The 18,194-nt window shown below is 33.9% G+C and overlaps 2 protein-coding genes across 2 annotated transcripts; both read right to left on the bottom strand.

The window, feature by feature from the left end:
* Positions 1-299: 299 nt before the first annotated feature.
* Positions 300-2,352, bottom strand: LOC128184664 (perlucin-like protein). Its single transcript, XM_052854230.1, has 5 exons — positions 2,231-2,352; positions 1,700-1,809; positions 1,064-1,157; positions 586-826; positions 300-431 (listed from the first exon to the last, which is right to left on the bottom strand). The coding sequence occupies exons 1-5, from the start codon at positions 2,253-2,255 to the stop codon at positions 398-400; spliced, it is 504 nt and encodes a 167-aa protein (XP_052710190.1). The 5' UTR covers positions 2,256-2,352; the 3' UTR covers positions 300-397.
* A 4,829-nt stretch (positions 2,353-7,181) lies between these two features.
* Positions 7,182-10,668, bottom strand: LOC128184665 (perlucin-like). Its single transcript, XM_052854231.1, has 3 exons — positions 10,641-10,668; positions 10,164-10,374; positions 7,182-7,320 (listed from the first exon to the last, which is right to left on the bottom strand). The coding sequence occupies exons 1-3, from the start codon at positions 10,666-10,668 to the stop codon at positions 7,284-7,286; spliced, it is 276 nt and encodes a 91-aa protein (XP_052710191.1). The 3' UTR covers positions 7,182-7,283.
* Positions 10,669-18,194: the final 7,526 nt, after the last annotated feature.

The raw sequence follows: 18,194 nt of genomic DNA, 5'->3' as shown, positions 1-18,194 counted from the left end.
TGCGCGGGTTATCATCTAGTATAATAATATAAAAGCACGCCCGGGACAAGAGTCGATGGAATCTCAGATAACCATAAGACATAAGACGGAAATCTATGCCCCGTTTATCGATTGGTCCAAATCTACAGCGACTGAAACTGACAAGAAACTGACATGGCTGAAATTGACATGCCTTGTTTATCGATTGGTCGAAACCTATAGCGACCCAAGAAAAATCACGGACTGCACGAAATAATCAAGTTCTTTATTTTGTGCTAACCATATCACTTTTGAATGAAAATTCATTTTTTGAATAATGATTAATTTGTTTTTTATCTGTTTATTTTTTGACGTGTGTACCAACATGAGTATAAATTATCAGCAGGAGAATCAATCATTCAAAATAATTGTGTTTACATTATCCAACAACGTCAATTGCGCCACCGATTGATCTGTAAAAGAAAGATAAATAAGTAAATGGATTGATGGAAGGAAGGAAGAAAGGATATATATATATATATATATATATATATATATATATATATATATATATATATATATATATATATATATATATATATATATATATATATATTTTTATATTACTCTGATTCGCAGATGAAATTATACAACAGGTGGCATTCTGCGTCATTCCAATGGAATTGTACGTGAGATCCGAGGTGGGCGCAGTTTTCATTGATTCCGCCATTCGGTTCCTTGGTGTCGGCGTACCAGTCGGTGTAGAGGAAGTTCTGTTTTGTTGAAAGCCAGAACCAGTTTCCTTCCACTAACATGTCCGTTCCTCCAATCCAAAAGCTGCCGTTACCATACCTACCGCCTTGTGGAACTGTTAAACATAATTATGTAGTGTAATGCCTAGGAATTTGGATTTTATATCATTGATTGGATAATTAATTATTCATTGATAAATACTGAAATTTAATTAATCATTCTCAATCTTATATGTTGCTGTTTAAAATGGCCTTTACTTTGTGTTGATTTTATTTATGTGTAATTCTTTATGTCATAAGCGTAGTAATTTGATTTTTATATATTTTGGTCTAACGAAATGCATTGGACTCACTATGTAGTTGGTGTGTGGCGTAGTTCATCAGGAACTGTTGCTCTTGTGCAGACTCGATCTCAACCAGATAACCGCCTAACTCAGTACACATCGACTTCAAGTCAAAATAGAGCAACAATGAAGCACAACTGATTTGTAGCCAACTTTCGCTTTAAAAATAGCATTTTTATACATCATGTTCAATCTTGATAAAATAGTTTTGAAAACCTGTTGTCATTTTTAAATATTTTTATGGAAAATTTAGTTACATTAGTTATTACTACATGTACACAGATTTTAGGTGAAATTATAAAAACGATAAGGAGTTACTGTAGCGGTTGTAAAACTACATGTAACATATACATTGTATTAGTTTATTCATCTCTCTTGTTCAGTATGAAATATGCTTTCAAAATTTAATTTAAAATACTTTTTGATTGGTTGAAAATCGTTGACATTCATAAGACTGAGAAAATGCCAAATAGATCGTAATCTGTTGTTAGTTACATGTTATGTATTGTAGATCTGTAGAAAGTTCCATGATGTTTGAATCGATCGATACTTGTGACTATCATTATTTAAGCTATCTTCATTATTATAACAGTATTTTTAAAACATGCAAGTTTAACAAATTAAACTAAGTTATGGAATCCTTACCACTGCCTCACTCCAGTTTTCTTTGAGGTGGGTGACAAAGAGGTAACAAGAATCAGCATGGTTCACCCAGGGAGTGTTACACGTACCGCCCAATCCAGTAGCGATAACGCCTGCAAGGGGACAATATTTAATTGTTTATACATGTACTAAATAATTTTTGAAAAAAAAAATTGCTTCGTCTTAGGACCAACATTAATTAAAAAAATTAAGAGTTCTTTAAAATTTAAAATAATGATTAAAAGATAATAATAACATTGAAACACTAGTTTCAGTATTTCACAAAACATCTATGAAATATTTTATTTAAATGTATATCATGACATATTCAACGATTGTGAAACATTCTTTTTATTCTTTTTACTTTGATTAAAGACATTGTATGTTGGTTCTATGTTTGACTATACAACGATGATATATTTAAAAAAGATAGATTCAAATTGAACTTAATATATGACAAACAGTTAGTAGTCGTGTACTCATTACATGTAAGTATGATGTACATTTAAAAAATAAAACGATTTGTTTACTTGCCACAGAATGCCAACAGACGAAGCATGTTACAGTCACAATCGCTGTCCTTAATGAGATCACAGGGCCCGATAGGAGATAAGGTTTGTGCACGGTCTTTATATATATATATGTCACGATAAATGTGTGTGTATTAACTGAGCATTCTGGCCGGTTCGAACTGCGTGCACTTACCCATCTAAATCATTGTTTGCACGTCTATTTTGGCTTCTAAACAAGGATTTTAAAAGATGATACGATTTTTTGATTGCCAATATACACCCTAATGAATGCGTTATGGTGGTAAAGTACTTATCTTAGACGTGAAATCGTGGTACACATGTAGTCTTTGCTTCTTATTGGGGTAACGCACTTTTTTCAAGCCATAAATAATACTAACTACAAATAAACAGGCGAATGCATTATTTACTAACAGTATATGCACATAAAATAAGGAAAAAATGCATGAAATCCAAAGACCACGAAAGGAATACAACATGTCGGGCACGAGTTTCAGGTGTAAAGAAATCGAAGAGTTTATATAACAGGTACTTAATTGTGTGACAGTGCCTATTTACGAGTGGTCAAGTTCTTACGTATTGTTGCGGTATTAGATAATAGTCCTTACGAGTGATTGAAGTGTAGTCTTCGCATATTATTGGGGGAAAGTTTCAACTTTTTTTTTTTTTTTTTTTTTTTTTTTTGGGGGGGGGGGGGGGTTATATTCCTTACGTTTTATAGTGCCAATAGATTATATTCTTTCGAGTGACTGTAGTATTAAAATAGTTCTTGCTTTTATTGTGGTATAGTCCTTATGTGTTCTTGTGATTTAGTCCTTACGTGTTATTGTGTTGAAGTCATTACCTGTTGGTATGGTATAATTCCTCCGGTTTTTTTTGTGGTATAGCACTGTCGTTATATTGTCGTATAGTTTTGTGGCATAGTACTTACGCATAATTGTAGTATTAATAGCTTTACATGATATAATATTTAGTTTTTACGTTTTTTTGGTAAATTCCTTAAGTTTTATAATGGTATAATATTTTACGTGTTGTTTTCGTGTAGTCCTTATGTGTTATTGTAATATAGTCTTTACGTGTTATTGTGGTAAAACCTTTACGCATTATTGTGGTAAAGTCTTTACGTGATATTGTGGCATAGTCTGATCGTGTTATTGTGGTATAGTCTTTACGTGTTATTGTGGTAAAGTCTTTTACACGATATTGTGATATAGTCTATTACGCCATTGTGGTATTTTTTTATTTCGTTATTTTGTGGTATTGTCTTTATGTGTTAATGTGGTTGGTCTTTACGTGTTATTGTAATAAAGTCTTAACATGTAATTGTGGTATAGTCTTTACGTGTTATTGTGGTAAAGTCTTTATGTGTTATTGTGGTATAGTCTTTATAAGTTACTGTTGTGTAGTCTTTACGTGTTATTGTGGTAAAGTCGTTACGTGTTATTGAAATAAAGTTTTTACGTGTTATTGTAATAAAGTTTTTACGTATAATGGTGGTATAGTCTTTACATGTTATTGTGGTAAAGTTTTTATGTGTTATTGTGGTAAAGTCTTTACGTGTTATTGTAGTGTAGTCTTTATGTGTTATTGTGGTATAGTCTTTATGTGTTATTGTGGTATAGTATTTAGGTGTTGTTGTTGTTGTATAGTCTTTACGTGTTACTATGGTAAAGTCTTTATGTGTTATTGTGGTATAGTCTTTACGTCTTATTGTAACAAAGTCTTTACGTGTAATTGTGGTATAATCTTTACGTGTTATTGTGGTAGAGTCTTTATGTGTTATTGTGGTATAGTCTTTACATGTTATTGTGGTATAGTCTTTATGTGTTATTGTGGTATAGTCTTTACGTGTTATTGTGGTAAAGTCTTTACGTGTTATTTTGGTATAGTCTTTATGTGTTATTGTGGTAGTGTCTTTACGTGTTAATGTGGTATAGTCTTTATGTGTTATTGTGGTATAGTCTTTACGTGTTATTGTGGTATAGTCTTTACGTGTTATTGTAATACAGTCTTTACGTGTTAATGTGGTAAAGTCTTTATGTGTTATTGTGGTATAGTCTTTATGTGTTATTATGGTATAGTCTTTACATGTTATTGTAGTGTAGTCTTTGTGATATTGTGGTATAGTCTTTATGTGTTATTGTGGTATAGTCTTTATGTGTTATTGTGGTATAGTCTTTAAGTGTTACTGTGGTAAAGTCTTTATGTGTTATTGTTGTATAATCTTTACTTGTTATTGTGGTATAGTCTTTACGTGCTACTGTGGTATACTGTGGAATCATTGAATTTCGTGGGGGCCAATTTTCGTGGATGGCTTAAATTTTACAGATTCGTGGGGACGTAATTTCGGGTATTCTTATATATCTACAAAGGGAAATATAACTTTATTGCCCCAATTTATCAGTTCGTGAAGGATGTTATTTCGTGGATGAGAGGTACCCACGAATTCCACGAAAATTGAGCCACCACGAAATCTAATGATTCCACAGTAGTCTTTACGTGTTATTGTGGTATGGTCTTTACGTGTTATTATGGTATAGTCTTTACGTGTTAATGTGGTAAAGTCTTTATTTGTTATTGTGGTATAGTCTTTACGTGTTATTGTGGTATAGTCTTTACGTGTTAATGTGGTAAAGTCTTTATATTTTATTGTGGTATAGTTTTTACGTGTTACTGTGGTAAAGTCTTTATGTGTTATTGTTGTATAATCTTTACTTGTTATTGTGGTATAGTCTTTACGTGCTACTGTGGTATACTGTGGAATCATTGAATTTCGAGGGGGCCAATTTTCGTGGATGGCTTATATTTTACAGATTCGTGGGGACGTAATTTCGGGTATTCTTATATATCTACAAAGGGAAATATAACTTTATTGCCCCAATTTATCAGTTCGTGAAGGATGTTATTTCGTGGATGAGAGGTACCCACGAATTCCACGAAAATTGAGCCACCACGAAATCTAATGATTCCACAGTAGTCTTTATGTGTTATTGTGGTATGGTCTTTACGTGTTATTATGGTATAGTCTTTACGTGTTAATGTGGTAAAGTCTTTATTTGTTATTGTGGTATAGTCTTTACGTGTTATTGTGGTATAGTCTTTACGTTTTAATGTGGTAAAGTCTTTATATGTTATTGTGGTATAGTTTTTACGTGTTATTGTGGTATAGTCTTTACGTGTTACTGTGGTATAGACTTATTCCCGTAATTCTTGTATTTTTTGCTTTATTGTGGTAACGACTTTTACGCGTTATTATGGTATGCATTATTGTGGTAAAGTCTTTTACGTGTTATTGTGGTATAGTCTTTACGCGTTATTGTGGTATAGTCTTTACGTGTTATTGTGGTTAAGTCTTTATGTGTTATTGTGGTAGAGTATTTACGTGTTATTGTGGTATAGTCTTTATGTGTTATTGTGGTAGAGTCTTTACGCGTTATTGTGGTATAGGCTTTACGTGTAATTGTGGTAAAGTCTTTACATGTTTTGTGGTATAGTCTTGTTGACCTGCAAGGATGAATCATTTACTGGTTTTGCTAGATAATATTTTTTTAGGTTTGTTAACATGTTTTTAACATTTATATAAATTCAATAGGATGAACATGTTTTATGTTGGTATTACTAATTGTTGAAGGGGCAGATTTGTAGCTAACTGGTATGAAAAAAGTGCCATTGTAACAATTGTGTGTTTATTGCACAATAAAACGTGCGCTGTTTCTTTGTTTATTTCTCCCTACCTATACTACTATATTAAAATAATAGACTCGAGATAACTCTAAATTCAGTGCATTTCATATGAAAAATCACGATACATGTAGTTCCGAATGTCAACTCGAATCGAGTGAAAAACGTTGCTGGAGAAAGTGTTGAATTCTTCATTAATATGAATTAAATTTTTAGATGAAAGGTATTTACAGCCTCAAAATTGTTTATTATGGTTAATTTGACTGTTATTTTTAATGCGTTTCGGAGCGATTATGCAATTTTTTTGCTATATTATTGGTATATGGGAGGCATTGGCCTGTCCCGAGACACAGATTATTTTAACTAAGCAGAGTGTAGTGAAATTAATAGCATTATTGTCGGCTTAAAGCTTTATTATGTAAATGGCAATAATACAGTGTGTCGATGAATCTATTTCGAAAATGTCCAATATCGTATACAATCTCAACCCGTGCACGCACGGGTCAAAGTCTAGTATTTCAAAATATTACATATTATAATATAGTATTTGTTTTACTACTTTCACCACTACTTCCAAAACAAAATGCATGCAGAATTGATGCAAGAAGCGAATTGGACCGGACTGTCTTGCCATCCAAAATGGCGGTGTAAATAAGTGAAATTTTTGTTGTTCTCAATGTTAGGCCCATTTAGGCTTTTAGCAAGTAGTAAATGAATATATGTTAGAAACAAACGGTTAGAGATATGTTGCTATGGCAGCTTAGAAAAGCTTAGAAATAGCGCACGTTTTTGTGCGCAATAAATACACATTTTTTTCGATGGGTAACACTGTACATGTAGCTCTCTGGTCGTCCATCCAATCTTTTTTTCAGACCAGTGAGCTGCAGTTCTGCAACTATTTAATTTGGTGAGAGCTGCAAAACCAAAGCAGGTTTTTGGCCGCTTTTAAATATCACCAGCTTGCCAACGTCGCGATAAAAATGCTGGAAATGCTTGTCGAGAATTATGTTAGTCTAGATTCAAACTTACATTGTAAAGTCAGTCTTCATTCTTTAGGTAGTTACTTTATATGGATAAACAGATTTGCATGTGTTTGTATTGATAACGTTAAATGCTGTAAAGATGGGCATGGATGTGCGCCAATAAGGTAATGAGAATGGTTTTTTCAGTTGTGTTAATTTACAATTGCTTTCTTTTTTTCTTAGAGAAACGGTAGCTTTTAGAAACCTTTTACTCAGAAAGTACGGCAAAGAATCAAATCAATAAATTGAAAGGGCAACTACTATCCCCCTTCCAAAAAAATGCTAGGAATCCAAATTGCTCTTTAAAAAATTTTTTTTTATATAATATTGATTATCGTTGTGTTAAAGAGCGTTTCATCCAATTACTGAAGGACTGCCTCCTAAGTCCAACCTACAACATGATAGAGTATACAGATTAACCCTCTAGTGCCCAAACCCAATTATGTCAGTCAGAAAATTCTGACTTTTATGAATAAAACTTGCATCATCATTTTTAACAGGAAATCGGATAGTTTAACGCAATATCTCAATTTTTCTACATTTTACAGCTTGTAGCATATATGCTACATTTGGCATTACCACTTCATGTTGCATATATGATACAAATACTCGAATAATTCAAATTGAAAATGCATTTAATTTGCTAAAATATTTTAATAACTGACAACAATTGTAAAAAATGAACAAAAAACAGACTTAAAATTTTTAAGTATAACCAGATATAGGTCAAACTAAAATAACCAATTGTCAAATCTGAACAACTCATATATATGGCACTAATGGGGAAGCATTGTTGAATGTTTCATTTTCATGAGAAAGCTGTAAAACAGTTTCTGTTTTTGTTAGACAAAGATGAGCACACAGGCACCTGACATTTTAAATTTTTGTCATAATAAAGATAAATACCCTAATAATAGTAATACACAAGGTACCCATCGCCGCCATCTTGGATTTATTTCAAACTGTCACATCAGGTGAAATTTCTACTTAAAACTCATTGGTTAATTATTTTTGACCTTCTTAATCTCTCGATCGGTCATTCAACATCTAAGCTTACAATTAATTAAACCAAAATGGTGCATTACACCTGACATTAATAAAAATCATCCTTCAAACTGCACCTACTGCCCTAGATATGAAACAAAAGGCTAAAGGGGGGCGGAATTTTTCTGCATTGCGTCAGATATACTAGTTTTTGAAATCGTATGGTCAGGAACCATGAGTTTGAAAATTGGAGTGGAGTAAGAAATCTATCAGGAGGAGCTTCCTCAGGTTTTCCCTTAAAATCAGTGTATGGGTCTTTGTACTGCTGGTTTGAGCAATTCCATTCCTGGTTTTGCAGCTGAGGTACATGTAGTACATCTAAAGGGTCTGCATCTTCAGTTATTTCACATAAATTCAATTCCCTGAGAGGAGGATCACTATGATTTTTATACTATTTCTCTCCTTGGTGTAAGCTGCTTCCAAGGGCGGGGGGGGGGGGTGTAAATATTAGGAGTCAGAATCACATTCATGAACAGAGGAAGGCTTTTGATTTTTTTAGTTGATATAAAGTCTCAAAATCATGAGTCAGATGATTCACATTCACTGATAAGAAAATAAATAAACATTAGAAATAAACATCCAAAGTAGAAATGAATGATTTATTTGCAAAATACAGAATTATTAATGCAAAACCTGTATATTGATATCTGGATAGTTTGTGTTTTATTTAACTGTAAAGCAAGTGTTTAATGCCCAATGTTTCATATGTGATACATAGATTTACCTTAATATTATTCATTGATAAGCAAAAAATAAAAACAATCTTTCGAAATAAATTGTGTAGTATTTACTGTACATAACAATACACATCACAAACAACTGTTTATTTTTCAATATTCAAGTTATTTGCAATGTTTAAAGTGCCCAAAATTTAAATGAGCTGTATTTTCTGTAAATGCCCGGTGTATCATATGATATACAAAAAAATAAATTCCCGATGTATCACATATGCAACACATCATTTCAAATAAATTTTTGCATTCAGTTATGTATTATTTTAGGGATTTTTCATACTCCATTCAATTATTTGATCCTTTTGAAAGATATTTTTTTAAGTGTTCTTACAAATACTCACTATGTACTCTAGAAATTGACTGAGGAAACTCTGGCTCTGTACAGTGTTATGTTCTTCATGGAGGCAGCCATGTTTGATAGGGTAAACAAGTCATGTGACGTAGAGTTAGGTTAAAATCCAAAACTAAACTTTGCTAATATGATAGCGGAGAGTTCAAATCAAAGGGAGATAATTTATTATATACAATAATTATCATTAAGCATATTATCCAAGTCCATGTAGCATATATGCTACATGGGGCACTAGAGGGTTAATGCTGACGGCTATGTTTGAGCTGATTGACACAATGAAGGCAACATCTTTAAATGCTATAAAATAACGGTTCTATTTTGAGTACATATGCATTTTTATTCATAAACTATACAGGATTTTTCCGGTTTTTAAGCAAATACATTATATCAAATATCAATAGGCTATGAAATATCCCAAAAGAGAAATCTATGAGTTAAAAAAAACAGCCGATGATGTGTCCCAAAACTGAAGCAGTATATCCTATAAAAAGGTTTTGACTGCCCCCAAATATCAAGTAAGGTTTCGGAACTGTTTTGTTTAATAATATATATATATATATATATATATATATATATATATATATATATATATATATATATATATATATATATATATATATATATATATATATATATTCTCGGAGAGTTTTTTTTAATGAATAACACATCTGATGCTAAACCGGATCAGACAGCTTTAATACATGAAGTCATAATTATGCTTTATTTTCTCATTTGAAAAAGCAAGATATAGCTGTTTGTTCGCTCTATTTTCAATCCTCATACATCAAACACTTTATTTTTCCTAATATTCAGCGCCTGGTTAAAAATACATGTATGACTGTGTCTGTACTAATATCTAGTCTTAACATATTAGAAAAAATTATTACTTATTTTGTGTGACTGGTAATTGTTTGGAAATTACTTATTTTGGCCTGTAGTCACTAAATAAAACTCGCAAAAGATTAAACTTGTGTATAGAGGAACACTGATATTGATAATTTAAAAACATCAATGTTAAGAATGTCAAAACAGTTCGTGTTATATAATCTCATAAAATCGTCAAAGTTTTCACCCGTTTTATAACCATTTATTACTGTAACGTACTGTTTTTCACAAATGAAAGACTGAAGCGAATGACAGTTGGCATCGTTCCAGTGAAAATGATATTTCCCGCCATTCAACATGAGACAGCCTTCCCGTGTAGCCCCATTCGGTTCGCCTGGTCCCCAGTCTGTGTACTCGATCCTCTCCTGACTGCTTATCCATATCCACTGACCATCCACCAGTACATCAGTACCACCGACCCAAAAGTGACCTGATATTTAAATGATATCGATTGCGTAATAGATGAATTGCGAGAATGATTTTAAATAATGCTCAAGGAAAATGTTCACTCTAATTACTTTTTACTGGCACAGTATGTTGTGTTCGTTTGTTTTTGGATTCGATCTTGCTTTTGTTTGTTCGTTCGAATGTCTGTTTGGTTTGTTTCTTGTGTGATATTTTTTTAGCATTTTTAACCACAGGTGAAATATTCCATTTAACATTTATAAGGTTAAAAAGATACATGTCGTATGCTACCTTCTGGATTTATTTCAAGAGCATGCATATATATCTTAGTACTTGTACGTGGTTAATGATAGGGTCGAGCTATGCTTCTTGTTATAACAAAACAGATCTAGCATGACCTGTTGCAAAACGAGAATCTGTAATATGTGATATTTTTTTCACGTATTTCGCACAGTTTTCAAATCTTTGAAAACATTAACCGTTGATTGGATAATCATTGACTTCCGATTTTTTATTCACAAGAATTTATGAGAGGTGATAATGATAAACATGGTAAAATTCAATGCAGGGGATTTCCATAATTTATAAAGTTGGGACAGAAAGGAATAAGAAAAACTTAATATAGTTGTATCATAACAACTAGAGCAGTCTCCAATGCAATTTGTTACTAAAACTCAGGAGACTTCAAATGCACAAAATGCTGGAGAGTGGGTAAATTGTAAAAGCATATTGCTTCATTAGTCAAATATGTAAAAACAGCGAAGATTTATAGAGACACTAGCCAAGATTATCTACACAAGTTTTGACAGTTGTCAATCAAGAATTCTTGTGTACTACATACTTGTATTCTTTCATAGTTTTCATTAATTTTGAGGTTAATTGATCATTTAGTTATATCATAACACCTCCAGTACTATTTTATAAAAGTCCACCAAGGGTTATATGGAGTGTTATGATATTTAATTTATATAGATCCCCGAGATCTTTGTTCCAACTGGTCCCAGCCTGGCGGCTGCCCTAGCCAAGGTTTTCCGGAATGTCTCCTCCTCAACCTGGGGAGTAGCCTGCGTCCCAGTCTGTATAAAAAGAGGAGACAGAAAGACAGCTTCCAGAAGACTACTTTTTTTAATTAGATACAACACATTGATATGACATTTCAATAATAAATATCAATATTATTTACAATAACATTTATCAACATTAATATTTATTGCAAAAATCTCTGAAAATAAAATATTATTTGAACCCTCTGGATATATTAACTTTACTTTTGAGAATGCGCGCAAGCGTTATAATTTATCTTACCTGTATAAAAAGAGGAGGCAGAAAGATAGCTTCCAGATGACTACTGGAGAGCTGTGTTTCCCGCACCCCCATTTTATACGCACGGACACTGCGCTACAACATTCTCCTCCTAATAAGTAAATGCGATCAAGTGCATGCTAATGATCTGACGCACCGTGGTCAGTAGTAGTATTTTATTTAGATTTCTGACCCGGCGTCGACAGACTCATCACTGGACTTAGTAATAACACATTTCTCCATGAACATAAATAAACATACGTAAACAGACGTCGAAAGCAAATTGAAAGTGGGGGGGGGGGGGGGGTTAGACTAATCCTCAGAAATCTTGCCAAGCAAAAAAAAATACCCAAACTTGGCAATGTTTTCATCTTTTAAAGGTAAATTTAGGAACATTTATCTTTCCTGCGAGAAAAAGTGGAAGGGGGAGGGGATGCTGAACCCTCTATGATGCTATGTGTCTAATGGTTAGGTCTAACTTTGCAAAAAAATTAAGCCCCCCCCCCCCCCCAGGTTCCGACGCTTATGTACGCTATCTATTTATCGCATGTACTTTAAACGCAATTTCTATAGAATTTCCGCTATGATAACTGCCTGAGAGTGTGCAAGACCCTAACCTAGGTCGTTAGGGTCGCAATGATGCAATGATGAAAGATTTTGTTCCCATGAATCTTGGTTTCAATCACACTTCTCGGGAAAGCATCGTTGACAATCACACCACAAACATTTCTAAACAGCTCTTTACAGATCCGATTTCTGACACCGTTATTCTGGTTTTAGATGGAACATATATTTACATACAAAAAAGTTCGTCTTACAAGTTCCAACGCCTTACATACTCAATGCATAAAAACCGACCTTTAGTCAAGCCTTTCATCATTACAGCAACAGATGGATACATCGTCGATGTGGTAGGTCCATTCTTTGCCAACGGTCGCAATAATGACGCCTCCATTCTATCTCATATTGTGAAAACAAACGCCGGCAATTTCATGGGTTTTTAAAAGAATAAGACGTATTGATCGTTGACAGAGGATTAGGGATTCGGTGCGATTTCTTCAAGAATGTGGCTTTCAAATAGAAATACCGTCATTTCTACCTAAACTAGAAAATAACATACAACAAAAGAGGCTAATTCGTCAAGGTTGGTGACCAAAATTCGGTGAATGTCGAGGCAGCTAACGGAAGGATAAAAAAGTGGCTATATCTTAACAATGTGGTCCATAACAGTCAAATTCCGTACATAGAAGATTTTGTGCGAATAGTGTGCAGTATGATTAATAAATACAGACCGGCACTTAAAACCTGCGACAATGGTGATCTTAGTCTTGGTTATAAGATGTTAATAAAATCTCGAGAAAACGCAAATGCTCTGAAACAATTGAGTACAACAGACACGCATGCATTTAGAGCTAATTCCAAGTCATGGAAAAGAATTGATGCTAATGATGTTGTTGTTGATTGTCCTGTTCTTAGTGAGGATGAAGTGAGAGAGTTAACATTTGGTGTATATCAAGTCCGGCAAGCAAATTCCTACGTCATAGAGCACACTGAAAACGGCCAGTACCACATAGACGTGTCTGAAATTGAATCTGGATTAATTCATAAAGAATTCAATCCAGACATCGAAACAGTACTCTTTACAACCTGTGGGTAAAGTACACTACCAAAAGTGTGTGAGGTTGGTACTGTCAGTGTAAATATGGCGCCCGCACTGTCGGATGTTGCGCCCACATCTGTAGTGTCATTTGGTATCTTGGGTACTCTCCCCATCAGTGCAATTACGCTGTTAGTGCTAATAAACAATTCATTTCAAACATTAATGATGCATACGAATGCCAAACAGATTCTGATGATTTTTCTGACTAATCATAATATTAAAATAAACCGACTACTTGTAAATTGAAAATTGTGTTTAGTTTTCTATATTCTTGAGCGAGACATGACGTAACTTTTGTACCAATCCTTACGAAATCTAAAGCACAGGTAAGTCGGAGTGGAATTTAAATACCCGTTTAACTCAGCAAGCGAGCATTTATGAATGGGCATTCACACGGCTTCCACCCCCATCTTCTTTTATTTTTTGTAATACTGTTAACACATGTATTCGTAACAACACCTCATAACACATTAATGTCAACGTCGAATAACGTCAATTTCAGCACGCTCGAAAGTCACTGTTATTTGAAATTGAATTCACAAAATTAATAACGCGTGTGACTACCATTTGCGTTCACGCATTCTTGACAGTGACGCCTCATTGATGCCACTAAAGTGTTCAGAAAGGCTTGAGGGATGTTGTTCCAGATGTTGGTTAAAGCCTGGCCTAAATCAACCAATGTCACTGGCTGATTTGGTAAACGGCGTAAACGTCTTTCCATTTCATCCCAGACGTGCTCGATCGGCGACAAATCGGGGGAAACAGCTGGCCAAGGCAAGACATCATAACGCTACCTCCACCAAATTGTCGACGTTGCACAACACAAGCGTCCTGGTAACGCTCCCCAACGCGACGATACACCCTACAACGGTCGTCACTGCTATCCAAATGAAATCTGGATTCATCAGAGAACAGAATATTGGCCCAGTCCTGTATTCTGAATCGCAGATGTCGTGTGCACCACGCTAGTCTGGCGATACGATGACATTGAAGCAGTACTGGGCGCACCGCTGGACGTCTTGGTCTGATGTTTTGCTCGCGCAGACGATTACGCACAGTTCTTGGACTACTTGTAATTGGTCGAAGCCCTGGAATGCTACGGGTAGTCAAACTTGCTGTCTGGAAACGATTTCTTAGATGCACAAGTCTAATGTCTTTGTCCTGTTGACGTGACGTCACACGAGGTCGCCCAGAGCGCGGTCGATCCTGAGTGTTGCCAGATTGTTGAAAACGTCTCCATAATGACTGGATGGTGTTCCGATGAACTCCAAAGTGTCTTGCTACAGTATTTTGTGCCATTCCAGCTTGCAGCATCCCAACAGCACGATTACGTTGGTTTTGGTTGAGTCGTGGCATGACATAGGGTTAAATTTTGTTGAAACTTAAGTGATTTCCTTAACAAAAAAAGTTTAAACAAATTCTTTACAGTTCTTATTCCAAACAGTATTGGCCCGTACAATTCGTGCGTACAAATTCTTCAATAAACAACAGGTGCTCACTAATTATGAAAAAGTCCGTGCACCAGGACGGTTACCATCCGATATTGTCAAAAACATTACCATTATATAAATTTTTTAATAGTGTCTGTTTGGGAGGGTAACAGTTGAAATTGACACCCCGAGGAAACCATTGTCAACCGACGCGAAAAGGAGGTTGACAATGGTTTACGAGAGGTGTCAATTTTCCACTGTTATCCTCCCAAACAGGCACTATTTATTTTATTATACTGAATGTCTTCATTTTAGAGAATTTTTTACTGCTTTAAGTGAATTCTACAGCGAACCGTACGCGCATAATTTACGCGCATGTAACAATTCGTTGTGTTACCCGTTGCGAACGCTGAGGGTAATAGAACGGATTATCAACTGCGTCTAAACCAATCAGATTTCAGTATTTAACATGAAAGTATAATAATATTGATTGTTTAAATTTTATAAATACAAACAATAGATATAGAAAAATTATACTAAATTTTATAATGCACAGATTCTTTTTTCCACTAGTATATATATCTATTATGAAGAAAACTGTGTCTAACACCTGGGACTAATTTAACAAAAAGCTATAAAAAAAAGTCTTTAAGTTTGCTTAGCTTTCTTGCACCATTACCTTTGAGTTATTAGAGGGACAAAACTGCTTTGTGCGTGTGCGTGGGGGGTGGGGGTCAAGAGGTGGGTCAAATCCAATCTCTTGAAAAACACCGGTAGCGGACACATAATTGTTGTAGACTTGATCATCAGGAAATAGTTACCTTCTATCTTCTACAACCTATTCAATAATTGAAAATATATATCTAACTTGTTACACTGGTCTATACACAAGATGCTATGGAACAGTAAAATTGAAAATGCATACACATGCATGTTTTTCATATGCAAGGATAAAAGAAAACCACTGGTGACAAAGCTCGTCGTTCCATGTCATTGTTTTTATGGCAAAGAAGAAGTTTAAAAAACCTGACGTAAATTGAATGATTGCGACTCTTATCTTTACTGAGACTACATTGTTCCCTTCAATTTTAACTAATTGAGTTAAATCGAAGATTTTATTTTATCAAACTGCACCAATTATAATGTTTGATTTGATATAAGCTTAATATCTCTAAGATAAGATATTTTTTATTCATCTGTTGTCAGTGTTTAAAATTAGTAAGAGTTGTGGCAATGTATGGGTTATCGACCCAACAAAAAATGAGTTCTCTCTGCACTTCAATTTTGACTGCTTTAAGAAAAATTGTCAACTTTTTATGAGTCTAATTACCCCCCTCCACCTCCTTTGTACAGTATAAGGGGGTCTTTTAATAGTTTAATTTCATCCACAACTAAACATGGAAAACGTTTTCTACTTGAGTGGAGTATTCTCGATCAGGCGTACCAAAAGTTGTTTTTTATAATTTGAATTGATGAATAAATCTCAATGTTTTGAGCGAAGGGTTAACAGGTAGGATCTACGTGTTTGATTTTTTGATATTATGCTTTTTATAGATTTACCAGAATAATCACTTTACTGATATTAGATTTTAAAATATGTTTTATTTGTTTCAAAGTGTAGTCTCAAATTATGCATTCTTGGTATTATTTAAGCATATATATTTATTCCAGCAGTTAAAACACAATTTAAAAGGCCACAAGTTGGGTATATACATGTATGGGCACGCTCGGCGCCAAGATTCACGGACTAGGACTCGGCAAAGCCTCGTCCCAGACCATGAATCTTGTCCCCTCTGTGGAATTTCACTGTCCCACACGAGTATATAATGAATGATTCTATTAATATTAATGATTCTGAACGGTTTGCCATTCTCAAACGTAAATATAAGTAAAAGACAGCAATGTAAAAATGTTCACCGGAATGAACTTGGTTGGTACGTGATCAAATCTTCTAAGAAGCCCTTTGGGCTTCACAGGATTTGATCACGTGACCAACCAAGTTCATATCCCAGTTAACTTTTTGAATTGCTGTTTATTTCTTAATTGTGTGTCTATGGAAGGGAAAAGAAACTCAATATTCATGTGTTGGCCAAACGATTTTATGATATTTAAAAATAAAATATGTGGAAATTGTGTATATTAAATTCGATATTTGGTAAATCATTGGTTTGTGCAACACCATCATGATGTCTCTGTAAGATACATTTTTTATCTGTCATGCATATGTAAATCAATTTAATATATATCTGATACTGTTTTTCGTCTTACGCAAAAGAAAATGTACTGTCTTTCCACAAATTTATTTAAAAATTAAATTTGTTGTTATGACTACAAATTTAATTTTTAGATAAATTTGTGGAAAGACAGTACCCTAAAGGAGAAGAGTTGTCAATAGTGACAATTCCTCGCTCGAAATTACTACTAGGATGACAAAACGTGTCTCGGTCGCTTTACGAACTATTTCACGGTTATTTGACGAACTTTTATCCGTTCATTCAAGTGTAAATGTGGATTAGGCAATAAACCTCGTATTCCATGATGACCGCAGTCAGGCGAAGATCTTGTATATTTCAGCATGCGTTAATTTCTGTCATTCAAACCCCACGTATTTAATATTATTCCGGTTTGTATATTTTCGTTAGCCAAGGGTTTCCGATACACTACGCTTCTCATAACGTATTGTAGAAACGCATTGTAAGGGAAACCCTTGGCTAGCAAAGATGGGTTTGGGTAAATCTTAAGTTGAACACACTTTTTTTCAGCTATACTGTCTCTTTAATTTTTAAAGCAGTTCAACTCTATATCAAGTCAACAAAAAGTTTCTAATTTTTTAATACCTATGCCATTAATGATTTGCATAGTATCACCCTACATTATACTTTACATTTACAATGTAGTAAACCTCTTTCTGCACTAAATTCTTAAATCTGTTATTTTTATCATATATTTCATTTATAATTATTATAATTCGATCTTTAGTGTTCTATTTTTTACCTTAATTAATTTTTATTGCTTATGTGACTTTTGTAAAAATTACATTTTGTGTCTCTTCCTCTTTTCTTTTTCCCCATGGCTAATTTCAAATCTTTTAATATTGCAATATTATGTTTCATATTATATTATGTGCTTACTATTCTTTATACCTATATAACATAATAAATAAATATCGATTGTAACTTTGATCCTTAGGGAAAGGAATAACGTATTAAGTACGACTTTGTGTCCAATCCGTTAATGTATCCATTTGTTGGGAACGACAGTTTATAACTGTTCCTGAGCATGAAATTAATACATGTATTTGTAGTAATATCTTACTATATTTACATTTCCCAGTGTCTTTGCCTGTGATAACACTACGTATCGATTTTGTACTATATAACCCATAATACAAATGACTCCAAATTGAAGCGCCAGCGGGGTTTGCTAATTTATATTTATATATTTAATTGTACG

The sequence above is a fragment of the Crassostrea angulata genome, chromosome 5, assembly GCF_025612915.1.
Source record: "Crassostrea angulata isolate pt1a10 chromosome 5, ASM2561291v2, whole genome shotgun sequence".
Classification (NCBI taxonomy): Eukaryota; Metazoa; Mollusca; class Bivalvia; order Ostreida; family Ostreidae; genus Magallana; species Magallana angulata.
The sequence above is the reverse complement of the archived record's forward strand: the minus strand, read 5'-3'. Positions and strand labels throughout refer to the sequence as shown.

Coding starts and splice junctions, on each gene's coding strand:
- LOC128184664 (XM_052854230.1), bottom strand. CDS start 2,255: ATGCTTCGTCTGTTGGCATTCTGTG. Junction 1,158..1,699: donor AAAACTGGAGTGAGGCAGTG/GTAAGGATTCCA, acceptor TTTGACTTGAAG/TCGATGTGTACTGAGTTAGG. Junction 827..1,063: donor CGCCACACACCAACTACATA/GTGAGTCCAATG, acceptor TATGTTTAACAG/TTCCACAAGGCGGTAGGTAT.
- LOC128184665 (XM_052854231.1), bottom strand. CDS start 10,668: ATGCATGCTCTTGAAATAAATCCAGAAG. Junction 10,375..10,640: donor TCTTGAAATAAATCCAGAAG/GTAGCATACGAC, acceptor TTTAAATATCAG/GTCACTTTTGGGTCGGTGGT. Junction 7,321..10,163: donor TCTTTCATTTGTGAAAAACA/GTACGTTACAGT, acceptor ATCATGTTGTAG/GTTGGACTTAGGAGGCAGTC.